At 32.5% G+C, this 19,925-nt stretch overlaps 3 protein-coding genes and 1 long non-coding RNA gene across 4 annotated transcripts; all 4 read right to left on the bottom strand.

The window, feature by feature from the left end:
• Positions 1-2,811: 2,811 nt before the first annotated feature.
• Positions 2,812-10,812, bottom strand: LOC101247697 (ATPase 9, plasma membrane-type-like). Its single transcript, XM_004251720.5, has 14 exons — positions 10,509-10,812; positions 9,260-9,379; positions 9,051-9,149; positions 6,895-7,032; positions 6,261-6,575; positions 5,825-6,151; positions 5,622-5,741; positions 5,405-5,527; positions 5,217-5,321; positions 4,832-5,141; positions 4,038-4,552; positions 3,619-3,792; positions 3,322-3,504; positions 2,812-3,227 (listed from the first exon to the last, which is right to left on the bottom strand). Exons 1-14 carry the CDS (start codon positions 10,557-10,559, stop codon positions 3,033-3,035), a joined length of 2,775 nt encoding a protein of 924 aa, XP_004251768.1. The 5' UTR covers positions 10,560-10,812; the 3' UTR covers positions 2,812-3,032.
• Positions 10,813-14,208: 3,396 nt separating this feature from the next.
• Positions 14,209-15,195, bottom strand: LOC138340618 (uncharacterized). The gene is made up of 2 exons (XR_011213311.1): positions 15,148-15,195; positions 14,209-15,010 (listed from the first exon to the last, which is right to left on the bottom strand). It is a non-coding gene; the product is annotated as an uncharacterized lncRNA (long non-coding RNA).
• Positions 15,196-15,312: 117 nt separating this feature from the next.
• Positions 15,313-15,968, bottom strand: LOC101247403 (large ribosomal subunit protein eL39x). Its single transcript, XM_004251719.5, has 3 exons — positions 15,804-15,968; positions 15,615-15,718; positions 15,313-15,525 (listed from the first exon to the last, which is right to left on the bottom strand). Exons 1-3 carry the CDS (start codon positions 15,804-15,806, stop codon positions 15,477-15,479), a joined length of 156 nt encoding a protein of 51 aa, XP_004251767.1. The 5' UTR covers positions 15,807-15,968; the 3' UTR covers positions 15,313-15,476.
• Positions 15,969-16,466: 498 nt separating this feature from the next.
• LOC101247104 (PHD finger-like domain-containing protein 5A) lies at positions 16,467-19,654 on the bottom strand. Its single transcript, XM_010315533.4, has 2 exons — positions 19,566-19,654; positions 16,467-17,099 (listed from the first exon to the last, which is right to left on the bottom strand). The coding sequence occupies exon 2, from the start codon at positions 17,074-17,076 to the stop codon at positions 16,744-16,746; it is 333 nt and encodes a 110-aa protein (XP_010313835.1). The 5' UTR covers positions 17,077-17,099; positions 19,566-19,654; the 3' UTR covers positions 16,467-16,743.
• Positions 19,655-19,925: the final 271 nt, after the last annotated feature.

Below are 19,925 nucleotides of genomic sequence, written 5' to 3'. Positions count from 1 at the left end.
AAAGTCTAACATGTTCAAAATGTATTTTATGATTGATTTGTAGTGTTAATTTGTGTTTGAGAGGTTCCAAATGAAATTCTTTTGTTTATTTAGATTATTTATATTATTCTCAATAATGTTCATAAAATTAGAAGGCAAATTACATCGAAAGTATAAAAGTGGATATAAGAAGGACGAAACTTTGGCTTCATACGTACATACATATTATTGCAAAAGCTCATAATAATGGCGAAAGGACCATAACACCGCACTAAATTATTCAGAATTGCTCTTAGATTCATAGGACTTATGCCCCATATAGCACCTCCTCTTTAAACATTGTTATTAATTAATCTTGACCTCGTCCAGAATTTTGAGATACAAACTTCCAACCAACTATTAATTTGGACAACGGTCAAAATGGTCCATTTTCAAGGTTAAACGAGCCCCAGAGCAAGTAAATCCTTCGTTTTGTCGATTTTCGTGTGCTATAGTCCACCATTTTTTTGGTAATCCAAAATTCCAAGATCATATTTTCCAAAAATTTACACAAATGTCCGTTAAGACCTTATCTGTGGTGCCAGTTGGTCACCACGGTCAAAATGACTCATTTTCAAGGTTAAACGAGTCCCAAAGCAGGTAAATTCCCTATTTTGCCGATTTTTGTGTGTTATAGTCCACCATCATTTTTGGTGATCCAGATTTTCGAGATCATTTTTGCCAAAAATATACACAGACGTCCATTAAGACCTTATCTATGGAGCCGGTTGGTCACCACGACCATAACAACCAATTTTCAAGGTTAAACGAGCCCTAGAGCAGGTAAACTCCTAATTTTACCAACTTTCAAGTGTTATAGTCCACCATCTTTTTTGGTGATCCAAAATTCCGAGATTATTTTTACCAAAACTATACGCGGACATCTGTTAAGACGTTATAAATAGAGCTAGTTGGTCACCACGGTCAAAACGACCCATTTTCAAGGTCAAACGAACCCTAGAACATGCAAACCCCCTATTTTGCAAAATTTCGTGTGTTGTAGTCCAGCATCTTTTTTGGTGATTCAAAATTTCAAGATCATTTTTGCCAAAAATTTACGCGAACATCTCTTAAGACCTTATATGTAGTTGGTTGGTCACCACGGCCAAAATAGCCCATTATCAAGGTCAAATAAGCCCAGGACAGGTAAATCCCCAATTTTGCAAATTTTCGGATGCTATAGTCCACCATCTTTTTTGATGATTTGGAATTTCAAGATCATTTATGCAAAAAATTTACACGAACGTCCATTATGTCCTTATTTATGGAGCCGATTGATCACCACGGCCAAACGACTCATTTTCAAGATCAAACGAGCCTAGAGCAGGTAAATCCCCCATTTTGCTGATTTGACGTCACTGGGACATCTACCGCTTGTATCCTGCCTTTTTAGTCATCCGTAGAGCTAAAGGGAATTTTGGAAGCCAATCCCATTCCCACACACCAATACCAACCTGGGTGGTTGTTCAGTATGTCCTACAAACGAAGCAATAAAAACTCTGGGAATTAAAGGAGAAAGCGGTGATTGCTCGATTAGTATCGAAGAAATTAAATATATGGAAATGATTTTTATTTTTCCTATTTGTTGTCATAGGTTTCATTATGTTTGTATTAGACCATGGTTAGAAAAAAAGAAAAAAGACATGTCCCTTGTGTTTTTTTTTGGGAGGTGTGAAGCAGTATCAAATCAAAATACCCAACAAGCATTAGCTCTTCCTGAAAAGGAGGTGATCCAGCCGCACCTTTCAGTACGGCTACCTTGTTACGACTTCACTCCAGTCACTAGCCCTGTCTTCGGCATCCCCCTCCTTGCGGTTAAGGTAACGACTTCGGAGAACAGAGACCTGCAAATCAGGGAGAGAAAACATGAATGTTTTTTTCTTTTTCAAGAGAATCTTTCTCGGAATCGTGCCTTGAGGGGGGATGCTGCCAATCCTACCGAGGACTTTATGGATTTCTTTTCCGAGAAGCGAGAGGTACTATTCAAAGCAATTTACGCGAAGGACTCTCTTTAACAGAATACATCATTTCTTGCTACAGAGTTCGTAAAGGAGTTGTGGATACTGTTGTACGAACATCAGACGCTGGATATCTCACTCGCAAACTTGCAAGGGCGGCTTCCTCCGTTTCTGATTTGCATGTCTTTCATTCTGAATTGCCTCCTCTGACTCGTGCATGCTTGCGTTTAGATAGGTTAGATACTTGTTATATTCATTCATGGTTCTCTCTTTCAAGCTTCTTTCCATCCTGGGGATTTCTTCTCATTCCGTCCGTTCTTTGTGTTTGATTGAAATTTTCATGTTTTTTCATGTTAATAAGGATTAATTTATTTAATTTTTTTTGGATTAAAGATGTTGTTCTACATTAAACTACATCTCATTAATTTTATAACTATTCCTAAAAGGACTTAATTAGGACACATACTTCTTAAACTCTGAACCATAATAGGTTTATAAATCAAGAATTAAAATTTTAAAAACTTGCATTGCCTTCTCCATTAATTAAGTTGTTCAACGATGATCAAAGCTTATGATGTAGTCAAATAAATTTAAGAAATTATATAACAAGTGATCAAGTTAATCTTTTTTGTTCTAGTAATATTGTGAGAAAAGTCGTAAACTAAATATTATGCTTTCCTTTTGGACGTATTTTAGGAAAACTAAATATATGAATTAATAATAAATAAATATTTACAGAAAAAAAAACATAAATGATAATATTATAGCTATTGTTTATGTATATAGCTACTAGTACTCACTTTTTTTTTAATATGCAGCCTTTGTGGTTCACCAATTTAGGAACTCATCCAACATTGATAACATCATATGTACATACACTTGTTGTTGTTTTTTGAAGAAAACAAAAATTAGCTGCAAAAATGCCCTTCACCAAAAATGTGATCATTGCATAATCTTTAGACAATATTGCTTTATTATTAGATCATTTCAGCATGTTCCTTTTAGAGTGTAAAATTCCTCAAGCTCAGCAACATGGTCCTTGAAAATGTCGAGTAATTACTCGTGTGTATATTTGGCAACTTCAGCACGACGTTTAGCTTGTTCAGCAATCTCGTTCAATTCCCTGTAGTTCTTGTCGTGGAACAAGCCATCGCTTTCTGCAGTCTGGAGACCATGAAGTGTACGTTGAGCCACGGCCCATTGTGCTTCTCTTTCGCCTTTTCCATAGTCCTTCTTTGTTGTGAAGGCGGTCTAATATCAAAGACGAAGAGAATTGAACTTGTCAAACACAGTATTAAGATTACGAAATGTGATCAATAGCTCTGTTTGTTTTTTTTTCTTTTACCTTATTCTGGATCATTGAATCCCAGGCATCACCACTCAACGCGTAACGACTAATGAATTTAAGAACATCAAGAGGGAGATATGTAATGATTGTGTAGATCCATATGATTGCTGCCCATCCCCATCCAATTCCATGGATCCTAGCAAAGTCCCAGTTCGCGTAGACGGTGATAAGTGTAGCCACCTGAGTTAGAAAAAAAAGAAAAACAGGATCTTGATTATTAGTAAGGATATATGTATATACAGAGTTGTGAAGATTTTGAATGTTCGTTGAGGTTCGATTGTTCTAAGGACTTACGAATTGGGCTAGAAAGAACGCAACCACAAGAAAAACACCGGGGCGTTCAACAAATGACCAGCTTCTTGATCTTGTCACAAAGATGAGAGCCTGACTGATAATACTCACTTGAAGGTATACAGCAGCTGTAAGACCGTGTTCGTTCTCCCTGATTGATCTAACACCGAACTTCTCCTGCAAATACACAAGATAAATTTGTTTATCATGTTCCAATAGTACTTTTTGTTTTTGTTGTGGCGGTAACACCAGTATCCTGCCTATGGTTGATAGGCCTGGATGGCTCGGGTTGTAGTCATATGGTCGAGGGCATTTGGTTGATGAAATTAGTTAAGAAATAAAGTTGCACCCTTGCTATCAGTTATAGTTTTCCGCATGATGGTAAGTGTTTGTTCGGGAAGACTACAAAGGAAAGAACTTACTGTAAAGAAATCAGTAGAGGCTGCAAGATAGAAGAACAGAACAGTCATGAGAGCTTGATAGGTTCCGAGGACAATCCCAGTGGCAAAGATCTCGTTGAGCTTCCATGAGTCGGGCAAAGGAGATGGCTTGACCCTGTCCTTAGAGATGGTCATGATGGTTCCATCGTTGAGGATGGCAATGATGAGGACCATGAAGGGAGGGAAGTCGAATTCCCAGATGAGTGCAATGAGCATGAATCCCATCACGACACGGATTGTGATTGAGACTGCATAGATAGTATAGTTCTTCATCCTCTGGAAAATGGCTCTGCTTGTCAAAACGGCACTAATAATGACACCAAGACCTGGTTGGGTCAAAACGATATCAGATGCACCACGAGCTGCATCTGTTGAATCAGCAACTGCAATACCAATGTCTGCCTTCTTCAGTGCTGGTGCATCATTCACACCATCTCCAGTCATACCACAAATGTGCTTTCTTTCTTGCAGCTTCTTCACGATCTCGTACTTGTGTTCTTCAAAAGGATCAAAATATATCCTTGTGTAAGTTTGAAAGAAACTTTTGATCTTAAACATGTCATGACATTTCCGTTTCACATAAAATAAAAACAAAAGGTATTACTGTCACATAATATAACGACATTTCAGTTCACTGTCAATATTTTTACTTCTGGAACTGTTTTTTCGTGTTGTGTTATATTATATGTTCTCTATAACATCATTTCGATATAGCAGCTAAAAAAAGTATTGAGTGGCATCGTTATTTGACTGTATTTTATTTGCTAGATATTTACCTGGGAAGACTCCAGCAAAGCCATCAGCCTGCTCAATAAGCTCCTCAACAGGAATTTGAGCAATGGACTCATCCTTGTGATCACCAAGAAGAGCTGAAGATGGATACATGTTGGTTCCCATACCGAGCCTACGACCAGTTTCCTTACCGATAGCAAGCTGGTCACCAGTGATCATCTTAACATTAACACCAAGCTCGAGAGCTTTGCGAATTGTCTCTGCACTGTCGTGCCTTGGTGGATCAAAGAGAGGTAAAAGCCCGACGAATTCCCAAGGTGAACCAGCACTTTCCTTATCTTTCTCTGGCACAGTCTGCACAAAAATTATCATGATACATTGCACTGCACTTAACTCAAACAAAGTTATCAGATATTATATTTGCTTTACCTGTCTTGCAACACCCAAAGAACGAAGACCGCGGTTAGCAAAGTTGTCGATGATTTCATGAGCTTTCTTTAAGACAGGTCCACTGAGCCCACAGAGTTCAATAATCTAGCAAAAGATTATGCTAGATTAGACACTAATTTAAGTATATGAAACTGAAGTAGTATAAAAGAGATTGTAGTATATCTTACTTGCTCAGGAGCACCTTTGCTAGCCCTGTGCCAGTCCCCGTTGTTATCGATATAGGTGATTGCAGTGCGCTTATCAACGGGGTTGAATGGAAAGAAATGAACCTCTTGGATGCCTTCTCTTGCCTGCAATATCACAAGTACTTAAGCTCATCTACAACCTATTTGGTGACAGATTAACGAGCGACAAAGTTCATAGTTAACTCTTAGTTTACATTACCAGTTTAGCATCACCCAACATATTAACGATACAAGTATCAATAGCATCCTGGTTTTCAACCCTCGAAGCTCTAGCTGCAAGTAACATAACGGTGTCTGCATCTGCGTTCTTAGTGAATACCTACAACCACAAACATAAGTCGTTATGTTCTGATAGGAATTTTCATAAAGAAAAAAGGTATATTTTTTGTCTTGATTACGAACCTCAATCAAGGTTTGGTCAACAGTAAGCTTGTTAAGCGTGAGGGTACCGGTCTTGTCACTGCAGAGGACATCCATACCAGCCATTTCCTCGATAGCAGTCATCCTCTTAGTGATAGCGCCTTGTTGGGACAACCGATGAGATCCAATAGCCATGGTAACAGACAAGACTGTTGGCATGGCAATTGGGATACCTCCAATAAGCAACACCAACAAGTTGTCAATTCCATCTCTATATTTTCGCTTTTGAATCGGCCACATTACCACAATCTCAATGACTATTCCCACAAGAATTGAGCAAATACAAAAGTTTCCAATAGCAGTCAACACCTGATCATAGATATACACACAACAAACTTTTAGAAACAATTGGTTCTTAGAAAGAAACAGTTGGAGAAAATGAGTTTCATATACAAAATCATAGCGGGTTTTTTTTCACCTTTTGGAAATGGCCAACTTGGTTTGTGCTATCAACAAGATGTGCAGCCTTTCCGAAGAAGGTGTGAACACCAGTAGCAATGACAACAGCATCGAGCTCGCCTTGCTTGACAGTGGAACCAGAGAAAACTTCATCACCGGGTTGTTTGGTGACTGGTAAGGACTCACCAGTAAGTGCAGCCTGATCTATCTTCAGGGGATCACCCTCGAGAAGACGAGCATCAGCTGGGATAATATCACCCAACTTAACACTAATAAGATCACCTGGAACCAGGAGCGAAGCGTCCTCCTCAGACCATTTTCCATCTCTCAAGACCTGAGAACCACATTCTCAAGATTATAAATCATCCATTACACAGAGAGATATAATCGTCAAAAAACATGAACGGTGATATGAATTGTGCGAGCATTTCATCTAAAATCATGGACTTGATTCTTTTTATGGAGCTAGAAAGTCTGATACTATGTTGAAATGTATGATTACCTCATTTAAGAAACGTCAAATTAGCATTTCATTCATTGCACATAGAAACATACTCACCAAAAAAACATGAACAGTATATGACTTGTCTCGTCTAAAAGTTTAAAATATTAGAATAAAATACGTTATATTCGACAGTTACTTATCCGTGTACCTTAGTTTTGGGAGCAAGATTAGCCATAAGGGCAGCAGCAGCATTTCCAGCATTGTTCTCCTCAATGAAACTGATAGTAGAGTTGATAACAAGCAAAACCATGATACCTACAAAGTCGGGCCAATCTGGTGGCTTACCCTGCATTTTTCGAAAATTTCACCTTAGATATTAGTTTGTTCTAACTTCTAATCATCATATATTATTATAAGTGGAAAGATTTTGAGTTCAAAGTTGAATTACAAAAATGTCCTTCGCCAAATTAAAATGTTATAACACATCAAATTATTTAAATGTGGAACTAGAGATAAAAAAAAATAACAAAACTGAAAAAAAAATTAAATGTGAAACTAGAGAGTTCATGTATCTTTTTCATCTGTATTAATTATCAATAACCATGAATTTTTAGTTGAAAAAGAAGATGAAACTTTATTTCTAAGTGACAAACAATGAATAAGTTGGAAAGTCATTACTAATTGATAAATAACCATTAAGAAAATAACTTTTATACTATAAATAAGAAACGGTACATGTCCTAATCCTATGCATAATGCATTAATGAAGTGTTAAAGATTGATTTATTGTTTCAGCAAAATATAATTTTTTTTCTTTTGCAGAATTTCAGAAGTTCTATAGTAATTAAATGTAGGCTGATTTAATTTAATACATATATTCAGTACATCTGTTAAAGGAATCCTAAAGAACATCAAAGAAAATTATTTCCATTTTCCTTGTGGACATATTTCAGCTCAGTAGGATTTCTTTAATGTTTGTTTTTCGACTTCTTTTTCATCATTTTCCCCTTTTATTTAAAGCAATATTTGTATATAAAAGATGGTGAAATATGTAGAGTTCATGAATATATATCGAAATCATAAAATCGCCAAATTCAAACTTTATGGGATGATATATGAAGATTACTATCTCCATCATCAACATTAGCAAGATTAATGAGGTATGAAAGAAAGAAGAGTGGTTTCTTTGGAAAACATTTTTATAATTTTCATTAATTGATATATTCTTTATAATTTCTTGTGATTATATTATTTATAGATGAAAAACAATGTGTACAATTTAATATGTTATCAGAAGTAGTGTATAGTGTATTTGTTGGGAGTCTTAAATGATATCTTGCTTGATTATTTTTATTCAATAAATTTCTAAAATTTTGCTCCATGTCATTTTTTACTAAGGTTTAGCACATCATTATTTTGAATTTTATTATAATTATGAATATCGATAAATGAGAGTGTTAATGTAATTTTACTATACTAGATATATTTATTATTGTTCTTGAAAGAAATAAAAAATAATTGAAATTGCCACTAAAATTATTTTAAAAAACTCAAAGAGAAGCTTCAAAAGCTTAGATAATTGATTTCTCCGGTATACTGATTTTGTTAGTTTACTTAATTGATTCATTATTTATAGTTTATTATAATTATTTTTTTATATAGATGAAATACAATATTGCTTTATTATTTTTATTTAATTAATTTCTAAAAATTTGTTCTTTATCATTTTTATCAAAGTTCAATAGATATTTAGTTTTGAAATCAGTCATATGGTGATAGAAAAATAAAGTTAAGAAGTTAAGCAAGCAATTTAAGGTTATTTTCTGTGATAGCAATTGACATTGGATAACACGTGCAATGCACGTGTCCAGGAACTAGTTAGCCATAAACATGAACAAAGAGATGTATTTGGTATGACGAACGTCATTTTTCTAGTGAAGGAAAACAACTTTCTCCTCGCGAGGGAAGTCATTTTCCCCCCTTTAGGTCAAAAAAAGTTTCTGTCAACCAAACATGAGAAAACAAATCACGACTTCCTTCTCACGAAAGTGAGGGAAGTCATTTCCCCCCTTTTAAGTCAAAAAAAGTTTGTGTCAACCAAACATGAAGAAATAAATCACGACTTCCTCCTCGTGAAAGTGAGGGAAGTCATTTTTCCCCTTTTAAGTCAAATAAAGTTTCTGTCAATTAAATATGAGAAAACAAATCCCGACTTTCTCCTCAAGAAAGTGAGGGAAGTCATTTTCTCCCTTATAAGTCGAAAAAAGTTTTTGTCAATCAAACATGAGAAAATAAATAATTTACGTTTTTCAAAAACATTTTCTGAAAAATACTTCCGTTTATATTTAGTATTTTTTTTCTTACCCCTCCATTTGCCAAGACAATAGACATGATAGCAGCAGCTTCCATGACCCATGAGAGAGGATTCCACATGAACCCCAAGAATTTAAGGACCTTGTTCTCCTGTAATAATAAAAATTAACAAAAATAAAATTAATGTTTAGTTTTTTTTTTAAATAGAAAAATGAAATATTTAGTAAATAATACAAATTTTTTTAATTAAAAAAGTTCACCTTTTTCTCTTCAAGTTTGTTGGGGCCAAAAATTTCAATCCTTTTTTGGCCTTCTTCTTTTGTCAAACCCTCTTTGCTACATTTCAGTATCTGGAAAACTTCTTCAACTGGAATACTTTCCTGCAATATCATTTTCCGTAACGAGTCAGATGAATTCAGAATTTAGAATTAATGATGTGATTTATTACATATAGTTACATAATTCGAGATGGAGATATTAGGTTCAATTAAATCTACATATTTAACACGTCCTAATTGTTCGTCTATGACCACGTAATGCAATCAGTGGCAGAGGCAAAAATTTCACTTCGATATTTATTTTATATATATATACATAAATAAAATTATTCATCATTCATTATATATTCATTATATATAGAGGAAAAAAATATTATATAAACAATATGATCATGCGAAAAAGGTGTTCATACATAATAAATAAGTTTAACAAATTTATGATCATTTTTACACAAACATAATTTAAACTTATCGAATCAAATTTAAATTATGAATCTTGTTGTCATCATGAGAGGAGAAGATGCATTAATCAATAAATTTAACGAATTCATCATATCATTTTTACACAAAAACATAATGTAAAGTTACTAAAATCCAAAAAATATTTTAATTAGAACTCATTGAATAAACTCTAAATTCTGAGTCAGAGTGGCACTCATGCCCTATGTGAAATCAACAAATTTAACAAATTCATCATATTTTTTAACACAAAATATAATATGAAAGTGACTAAAATCACAAAAAATTATTATAATCAGAACTCATCAAATAAAACATAAATTTTGAATCTTGGTCACCACAAGAGAGGTATATGCACGAATTCATCATTATTTTTACCTTTACACAAAACATTATGCGAAAGTTATTAAAATCTAAACAAATATCATAATTAGAACACGTATTGAATAAAATTTAAATTCTGAATTCGGTCACCATGAAAAGGACAAATGCAATATGAATCAACAATTTAAGAATTCATCATCATTTTTACACAACATAATGCAAAAATTACTAAAATCTCAATAAATATTATAATTTTTAAATTCTGAACCTGATCGAGATAGATGCACTATGGGATCAATAGATATTTAACGAATTCATCATTATTTTTACACAAAACATAATACGAAAATTACTTAAATCTCAATGAATATTATAGCTAGAACTTATCGAATAAAATTTAAATTCTGAATCTGCTACGACCGGAGAAGAGAGGAAAGATTATACTTACAAGATCAACCTTCTCATTCTTAAGCTCTTCCAAGGATAAATTAGCGGCCATGATGATAAATTAAACTCTAGAAAAAAAAGAGGGAGTTTAATACTAACCAAATAATTAAAAAAAGTGAGTTTTCAACAAGGAAGAAGAATCAAGAATGAAAGAGAAATTAATTAGGGAAATAATAATTCTATTATTATTATCACTCTTTGTCTTCTCCCTCATCTAAGCTCACTTTCTTCAAAACACAAATTCCCTCTTTCAAATCAGTCCATATAATATATAGTTATACGTTAATTACTTGTTAATTAATTTGACTACTTTTTTTAATGATCCCTTAAACAAGAGTTTATATCTTTGACACCTTAGGTTAATTTTGAGATAATCCTATAAAAAAGGAGAGCCATGAGAATTGCTATACTTTCTCTTTATTCTTCAAATTTTCTAATATTTTGTTTTACTAATGCTAAAAACATGCAAAGCCACATAATATTAAGATTTCTTTTTTTTTTTCATCTTGAATATTTTTTTGCTATATTTATCCCTCAAAACAATAATTTTTTATATTAGTTGAAATAGTAAACCATAATTTTTCATATTAGTTGAAACAGTAAACCATAATTTTCTATAAAAGTTGAAATAATATATTAGAATAAATGAAATAGTAACTTTCTCTCCTTTTGTTTAGGAATTTTTATTTATTATTATTATTTTGGATATAATTTTTTATTATTATTATTATGTTTTGGATATAATAAATTGAATGACTGATTTGATCGATCCATATTATCGGCAAAAATAACTAGGTTTTCATTCGAATATAAGTATTTATTTTGAAATAATTAATTAATACTCAATCAATTTCCAACATTAATGTTGAAATGATATAAACTTTTAATGATTTTTATGTTGAGATTATATCCCTACAATACAAACCAAACGGCCCCTAAGTTCAACATATCTTAATGACAATGTTCAAGAATATAATATATATATATATATATATATATATATATATATATATATATATATATATATATATATATATATATATATATATATAAAATAAAGGAGAGTAGTTTGTAATGTGATTTAGCCAAGAGATCAAGTTAATAAAATGTCACTTGACAATTTTAAGATTAATTTAATAAATATTGTCAAAAAATTTAAATTAAAAGTATTTGTATTTGTATTTAAAGTTACATTAGATTTTAATAAATAAAAAACCTTTATCATTATTTTAAAAAATAAAAATCCATAGTAGAAGAGTTCTAAATGAACTCTTACTCATAGAACGAATTTCAAATAATACTATTTAATTTAGAAAAGTAAAAGATATATGATAATAGTAATAATAAAATTAATATTAGCACCAGAAGTAAAAATACTAATAATATTAATAATTAAAAAAAAAGTAAAGAACATTAAGAGGAGTAACAAATAAAAATAAAATAAAGTAATAAACTAATCTTTTTTAATAGAAAGATGTGATGTTTGAAATTTAAATTTAAATAAAAATTGAGTTGGAATAGAACTCTACTTCTTAACTTCTCATATATATTGTATCCTATATATTATTCAGGATTTATTTTTCTTGTTATTTTTTTTTTTAGATATAATTTTTTTATTAGTATTATATTTTTGGATATAATAGATTAAATGACTGATTTGATCAATCTATATCGTCGGCAAAAAATAGCTAGGTTATGAAAAAAAATGAGTTTTTTAACTTAAATAAGATAACCAATAAATAGTATCGATTGATAGCTAACTCATTTTTCATCGTTTTTTATTAGAAAAAATTAATTAATACTCAATTGATTTACAAGTTACTCATATTTAACTCATGTTAGACATTATATATCTACAATCCAAACCAAATTGCCCTAAGTTCAACATCTCCCAACAATGACAATGTTCAAGAAGATATTTATGTATAATAAAGGAGAGTAATTTGTATTTTGTAACTTGATTAAGCCAAGTGGTAAGTTAATAAAAATGCTACTTGATAATTTTAAGATTAATTTACTAAATATTATTTTAAGAATTTGAACTAAAAGTATTTGTCTTTGAAGTTACATTAGATTTTTAAAAAAGAGAGAGAATTATTTTCATTAGTTTAAAAATATTTTTTAGATATTATAAATATATTTTTAAATTTAGATTTTGAGAGTATGGATAATTTCAGATAATACTATTCAATTTAGAAAAGTAAAGATAGTATTTATATTCACTAAAATAACCTACAAAAATGCATATTTTTAGAAGTCACAACATAAAAGATCTAAATGAACTCTTACTATTTCAAAAACGTATCCTTATGTTTGGTTTAAATATTAAATAAAAAATAGAGATATAATAATTTTAAAAAAAAAGTAAAAAAAATAACATATAATAAAAAAAAGTAAAGAAGATAAACACAAGAGAGAAAAAAAAAGAGAAAACGTTGGGAAAATATTAAAATAACAAAATAAAAGAAAAAGAGGAAGAAAAACGCTAGAAAATAAAATAAAATAATAAAGATAAAGAGGAGTAACAAACTAGTCTCTTTTTATTCCGTTATTGATAACTAATAAAATATTTAAATTAGTTATAAAAATATATGCATTACATTTTTTCAAAAAAAATACTAAGAAAGAGTAATAAACTGATTTTCTCTTAAACGTGATATTTGAAATTTAAATTTAGATAAAATTTGAGCTGAAGTGGAACTCTACTTCTTTAACTTCTCCTATATATATTCCTACAAACTCTACCGATGATATTTCTCATTTGTTTATTTTTAGAGGCTTTTTTTTTGTTTAATGTTTTTAATTTTTTATCATATGAAACCTGAGCAACTTATTAAATTAAAATTCAAGTTATCTGAAACCTGAGCAACTTATTAAATTAAAAATTATGGGAGTATTTAAATAAAATCAACAGATTTTTAAGATATTGTCGTCAGACTCCGCTTGTCCACACAATTACGTGAAGCTTATCCTAAACGGCTTGAATTTCACCATAATGAACTTCACTGTTATTCCGTAGTTGTTATAACCTTTGTCACATCTTTTGTCAACCTTACTAGACAAAGACTTATGTGACAGACTAACTCAAAAGACATTAAAGAAGGATGCATACTGTACTAGGCAAGACCTACGTTACAGACTCAACTCAGAAAACATTGAAGGGATCGATGCCGAATCATCCTTATAGATAATCATCCTCTATATCAACTAAGCAAAACCCATGTGTAATAGCTTGCAAATCACATAAACATTAAAGGGGGAACAATCCCGAATTATCCGTATGAATAACCACCCTCCATACCGACTAAGTTAATCACGAAAGACATTTTTTAAAAAGATTCTGGGTTCTCAAAGTGCAAAATGCAAAATGACTATCTTCAGAGCTTTCGATGTGTTTTAGAGGATCCCTCCATGACTGACATAAATGTGGGATTTTACAAAAAATTATCAGCCAGAGTACGTTTAACTCTGATATCCGAATGTCGATAAATTTGAAAATCTAAATATTCATACATGGAACACTCATTTTCTACCCTTAATATGTTCAAGTTTAGATATAAATAGATTGAATAAATGTGCTATGAAAGACACTAATACACAGGCTTTACTGGTGTCAATTAACGCCTTTCATCTATTTTATTGTTAATACGAAAAGAAATCCACAAACCAATTTCCATAGAATGGTGAAAAGTTGCATGAGATTTTTACAAATTTAACCAATTGCTTTATACGTCCATGATCCAGAATACATTACAAGTATAATACAATACATTTGCCCCATTGCTGCATCACAGAAGTGCAAATGGCAATACAGTACTAACACAAGCTGAAAGCCTCTGGCCAAGTCACTATGTAAAGCTTCTACTGTAAGAAGAAGCAATCACCTCTTTGCAATATGAAGAAAATAGACAGAGGGCTGGAATATCTTTTTTTTTAAAAAAAAGTCGCACAAAGGAACTATATATGTTCAGTCATTTCTACAACATGAAAGATATCCAACCCCTCATAATTTACACCACAGAACTATACTTGTCCATGGAATAACAATTCAGCTATACAAATGCATGCATCAAGTACCAGTAGAATACACTTTGAAAATATAAACACCTCTAGCTATGACAAGTGCTGAGAGCTCAATCTGATATAGAACACAAAACCTATATATTAGCCAATGGCAAATGCTCAGTTAGCACTCATGGATGTCATTCTCACCCTGGTTTGGAATAAAGTTTTTGTGCAGTCCATGTTTATGAATAATTGCAGTAAAGAACATTTTTCTTCATGCACATTCCTACAGACACTGAAGTGCAGGATATCCAGATCAACACTTCTAATTAATCAAGATATCTTAGGACTCGAAAGATTCCCAAGTCCACACTTCTGATCAAATACACTTTCAACACCATCCATAAGGACTACAAGTAGATTAATCAATCATCGCAAAAGTATGTGCTAGGTCTCTGGGGTGTGTCACAATGACATAACAGCCGATGAAGCAGCCGCCTTGATATGCAAATAAAAAGGCAAAGGATAAAATGCAATATGGCTCTTGATACTAAGTTGACAGTGGAAATATCTAAGGTGTAGGTACAGGTGATGAGTGGAGAAACACTCTTCCGATATAAGCTTAAAGCACATACCTTTATATGTTTAAAACTCAAATCAACATGGTTTACAACTAACGGCCTACAATATGGATGAAAATGCAATAATCGGTCATTAATATATAAATCACAAACAGATAACTCAATGCATGAAAATGCAATAACAAAATACTACTATTAACCAACATTTAACAGCTCAAATTAAACAAAACGACTTCATAATCGGTCATTAATATATAAATCTCTTCCAAAATTAAAAGCACAGTCTGTTTCCTCAGCAAATGAGCTCCTATTGAACTCGAAAATAAAACATAATCCGAGAAGTTTTTCCATTAAAAACTTAAATAAAACACGATTCTTCCACCTTAAAATCCTAGCTTGGTCCTACGCCAGTGTCTACGCTTAGCATTGTACCTAAAATACAAAAACGAAACTTCATTAGTAAAAGTCCAAATTAATATCACAATACTCAATTTTTTTTAGCAATTAGTGAATATGAATACCTGATTGTGTTATCAGTCCTCATACGGATCCAGTAAGGAATTGGCCTGTTCTGCCTCTGCTTCTTCGCTAGCTTCTTCTTAATCATGAATGACTTGTGCGAAGGCTAAACAAAAATTGCACGGAAATCAGTTTAGCATACACAAGCTTACAATAAGTATCAATTTTGAATATTTCGAATAGAAACTCACCATTTTTGCTGTTGGAGATTCCCGGCGCTTAAGCTCTGATGCTGATTGAAACCCTAAAGCACGAACAAAAACCCTAGTTTTGGTTCTATATAACAATGTAACCCAAGGCCCACTGGGTCGGTATTCTATTTGGGCCCAATTTTTAGGGTGCTGATTATAGTAGATGGCCCATATTAGGCCCAAAGTCCTTGCAAATATATAGTCAAGTCTAACACTTATATTTCTTTTATACGTTGTTTCAACCTTACAGATAAAATATTTGACGATAATAACTTACGAAATCATAGACCGAGTCTTACATTTTTTAAAGTTTTCCCGAAATGTATATGTAGACTATGATCTAGAATGTCCATAAGTTGTAACAGAAATAAACAGTGACCACACCTAAATTTGTTTATATAAATATTTCTACACGATCAATGCATAAAACTGGTTCTTATTATATGGTCTGTATATCTATGGAAGTTATTTAAACCTTAGCATAAAGCTATTATTTCACGTCCTTTTAGTTCAAGCTGTTCTTTAGCAACTATTTCTTTTTGTGGATTTGTGATATATTGAACTCTCTGTTTATGTCATCTGCTGTTCTTAATGTATGTTGTAACTTCCTAATACAAATCCCATCAACATGCTGACTAAAGAACAAGAGTACAGTGTACATCATGATAGAAAATTAACTGAAGTAAAATTTTCACAAATTACACCCAAAAGAAACTAGATCGGAAGTCGATTAGCGTTGGCATTTTGTTGCATACCCTTGCACAAAACGAAATTACAATGGGTTAAACTTGTGATATCAGTATGTAATACAGCAAGTTGCAAGGCAATATAGTGAGTAAGTACATAGGCTATACTCAAATGCCTAATTTTGACACAATTATGCTAGTACAAAATTCCAGTAGTGAACTTCACCGAAGGGTGAAAGAGGTATCCGACCCTCTCATCTCTTCTTGAAACCATATTTTTTACGTTCATAAAACAGATCGGTCTTGGCACTACCAAGATTGACTATCTTTGGACAGCCATCCCTATCTTTCTCCTGCTGAGTACACTCCTTGCAATAGTAAGCATCAGAGATACCAACACCACCACAGATGACACAACGGCCTTGAAAGGATCCATAGTTGCATTCATCACAAACTCGGACAAGTGTGCAAGGCCGGACGTATGAATCACAAATCACACACTTCCCATCACATTTCTCACAAAGTCGACCGATAGCTATTCCTGGCTGCTTCCGGCACATGATCAAATCGGGATGATGCTTGGCCATATTTCTAGCAGTGACGTCTTAACCTGGAAAAGAAAATTAAGGAAGAGTAATTAGCAGACGGCAGAAACGAGGCAAAACAATGTGTTTCTAAGATCTATATGATTATGCTTATTGTAGCAGAAAGCATAGTAAAAAATATAAATGGGACAAGAAGTAGAATACAGTAACTTATTCTGATTGATAAAATAGTAAGTTCAACTTTATCACGTCTTTCCAGTTCCATAAAGAGACAAATATTATCACCCTAGTATCATAACATATCATGTTACCATTTGCTAGGCCCAACACATAGAAGAAAAACGAACGAAATAGCGTCAGTTAGACAGTTACAGAAATGTCTAAAACCGTTCATGTCTGCCAAGAAGCAAAAAGAACAGAATTCTGTAAAAATATAGATATCATCACCCTAATGTCAACATATCCTGCTACCAATCGTGATGCCCTACAGATAAGGAAAATGAATGAAAATAGCATCAGTTACAGAGTTCTCCAAAACAACTTGGATTCATCAGCTTTGGGACTGTCTAGATGGAGATGAACTCGCTCTATCCCCTACCCCTTTAGCTCCTGTACTTTTCTCCTTATAAGGATTTGTCAAACATTATGGACAATGGTATGGACCATGGAAAAATTGAGTTCCACAGTTCCACAGAGTTTCTTTTGTATTTAAATTGTGACAGGGAAGATAAAAGGTGTAGGCAATATTCAATCAACTTTTTGGTTCTTAAATTTAAGATTGTCTCGACCGATCAATAGGGGAAAAAGAATTGGACCCTCACAAAAGATTTTCCAAAGAGAAATCCTCATCAATAAAGCAATGCAATTGCTGGTGAGTGGTGACACTATGCACTTTGCAAACACAAACAGCTTTATGCACCTCTGATTCTAATTTTCTACAGAGAGAGTAACAATGACATCTATGTTAACACTACCAGAAATTGATATGGTTAACCAGCTAATTATTTCATAGTTTGTTATGGAACGATCTTAACAAACAGAGTTAAGAACTTGCAGAGATCTTAGCTTCACTATCCTACATTTCATTTTATTTTTTTTTGGGAACAGGTAACATTTACTATCCTACATCTCATTTTGCAAGCAGAAACTGATATAAGCAGAATACCACAAAGGCGCAGAAAAGCAAGTTCTTCGAGTGCTTTTGAGTTGTGAACCTACTTCAACTCATTTCATACAGTCGGAATTTCAGAATCGCTTTCTTTTTAATGATGAAACTACTGCCTTCTAGTCCACAGATATGATGTCCATACACTTACTGCACTAGACTCATTGATTAAATATTCTCAATTTTGAACACCTATAAACACATCCCCTTGCCCGATTCCTTTTTCCTTGGACAGGCTATAAGAGCCCTTTGCTTGCATATTTTCTAAGAAGATCTTGATCATTATTAAATGTATGCAATCATTGAACTTAAATAAGTTGCTCAATAAAGTGAAGACTGGTTTCAGATCCTAACAAAAGGTGATTTCTTCCTATACATCGAGGTTCTGTAAGCTGAGTTACCTGATATCTATACTAGTGTATAGGTGGCTGGTTCCCAATGGAATAGTCGAGGTATGGGCAAACTAGCCAATACTGTGCAACTATCAAGACGAAAAAAAATCAAACATTAAGCATTACTAAGTTACTACTCCTATCACTTATCAAGAAACACTCTAGTTCAACATCTAGCAAACACAGTGATCGTCATGTGAATGACTCAATAAGCATCTTTCTTTCTTTCTTTGTTGAAGTGCTATATATAAACTTCAATGCTTTTACTATTTTACAACTGAGGTTAACAGGGATGTCCTTAATTCATGATCAAGTTATTTCTGCTACTGCAACAAAAGCAAATTGGTATAATACTGTGAACTCAATTACTTACATCTAAACCTAAAACTAAAGAAGAGTCAGAAAAAATATTTATTTACAACACAAAAACATAACAAAGCATATTAAGAATGAAAACTATTTCCCCCTTCGTAAAACAATCTCCTACTACTAAATAGACTAATCCTACCAATACAAAAAATTCAGTGATTTTCTGAATTCAAACACATTATCAAACAAAAGTAGCTACTAACAACAGTAAAGTTTAACCAATACTAATCGTTCAAATTCCTATCCGAAACAACCTCAATATAAAAACAAAACATGATTTAAGTAGCTATTAACAACAGCAAAAATTCAACAAAAACGTAATTACATAATTAGCTAAATTCAAACACAAAACAAACAGAATACCAAACAAAACACGGTTCAAGTAGCTAATAACATCAGTAGAACTTTAACCGATACTAATTCGTTCAAATTACTACTCAATGTCAAATAAAACACGATCAAAATAACTATTAACAACATCAAAAATTCAACAAAAACGAAATTAAACAATTAGCAAAATTCAAACACATAACAAACGCAATATCAAACAAAAAACATGATTAAACTAAAAATTAATAACAATGTTAAGAGGATATAACGCAAACCTGAATCGATGAGCGAAGTTTCTGGAACCTAAAGCCGCAGGGGTTTAGCTGCAGAGAAATGACTCGAGAGGAATATTGAAGATGACCCGAAAATATATTGACGCCGGTGTTTATATACAGTATGGGCCAGAGGCGGTGCGGCCCACTCGAATTTCACAATCCATTGGGCTATTTCTCATGGGCCTAATTGGGATGATTTGCACAAAATGGAATATAACTTTTTCTTTTCAAGTTTAATGAAAAAAAGTTGGATGTTAAAATTATATCGGTATCGCCGTATCGGAATGTAAGTCATGACAAATTAATATGAATATGTTCAACATAGTGAGTAATGATGTACAATTCAAACCATAACGTTGA

The sequence above is a fragment of the Solanum lycopersicum genome, chromosome 12 (assembly GCF_036512215.1).
Source record: "Solanum lycopersicum chromosome 12, SLM_r2.1".
NCBI classification, from domain to species: Eukaryota; Viridiplantae; Streptophyta; class Magnoliopsida; order Solanales; family Solanaceae; genus Solanum; species Solanum lycopersicum.
This window is presented reverse-complemented; position numbering and strand designations above follow the sequence as displayed.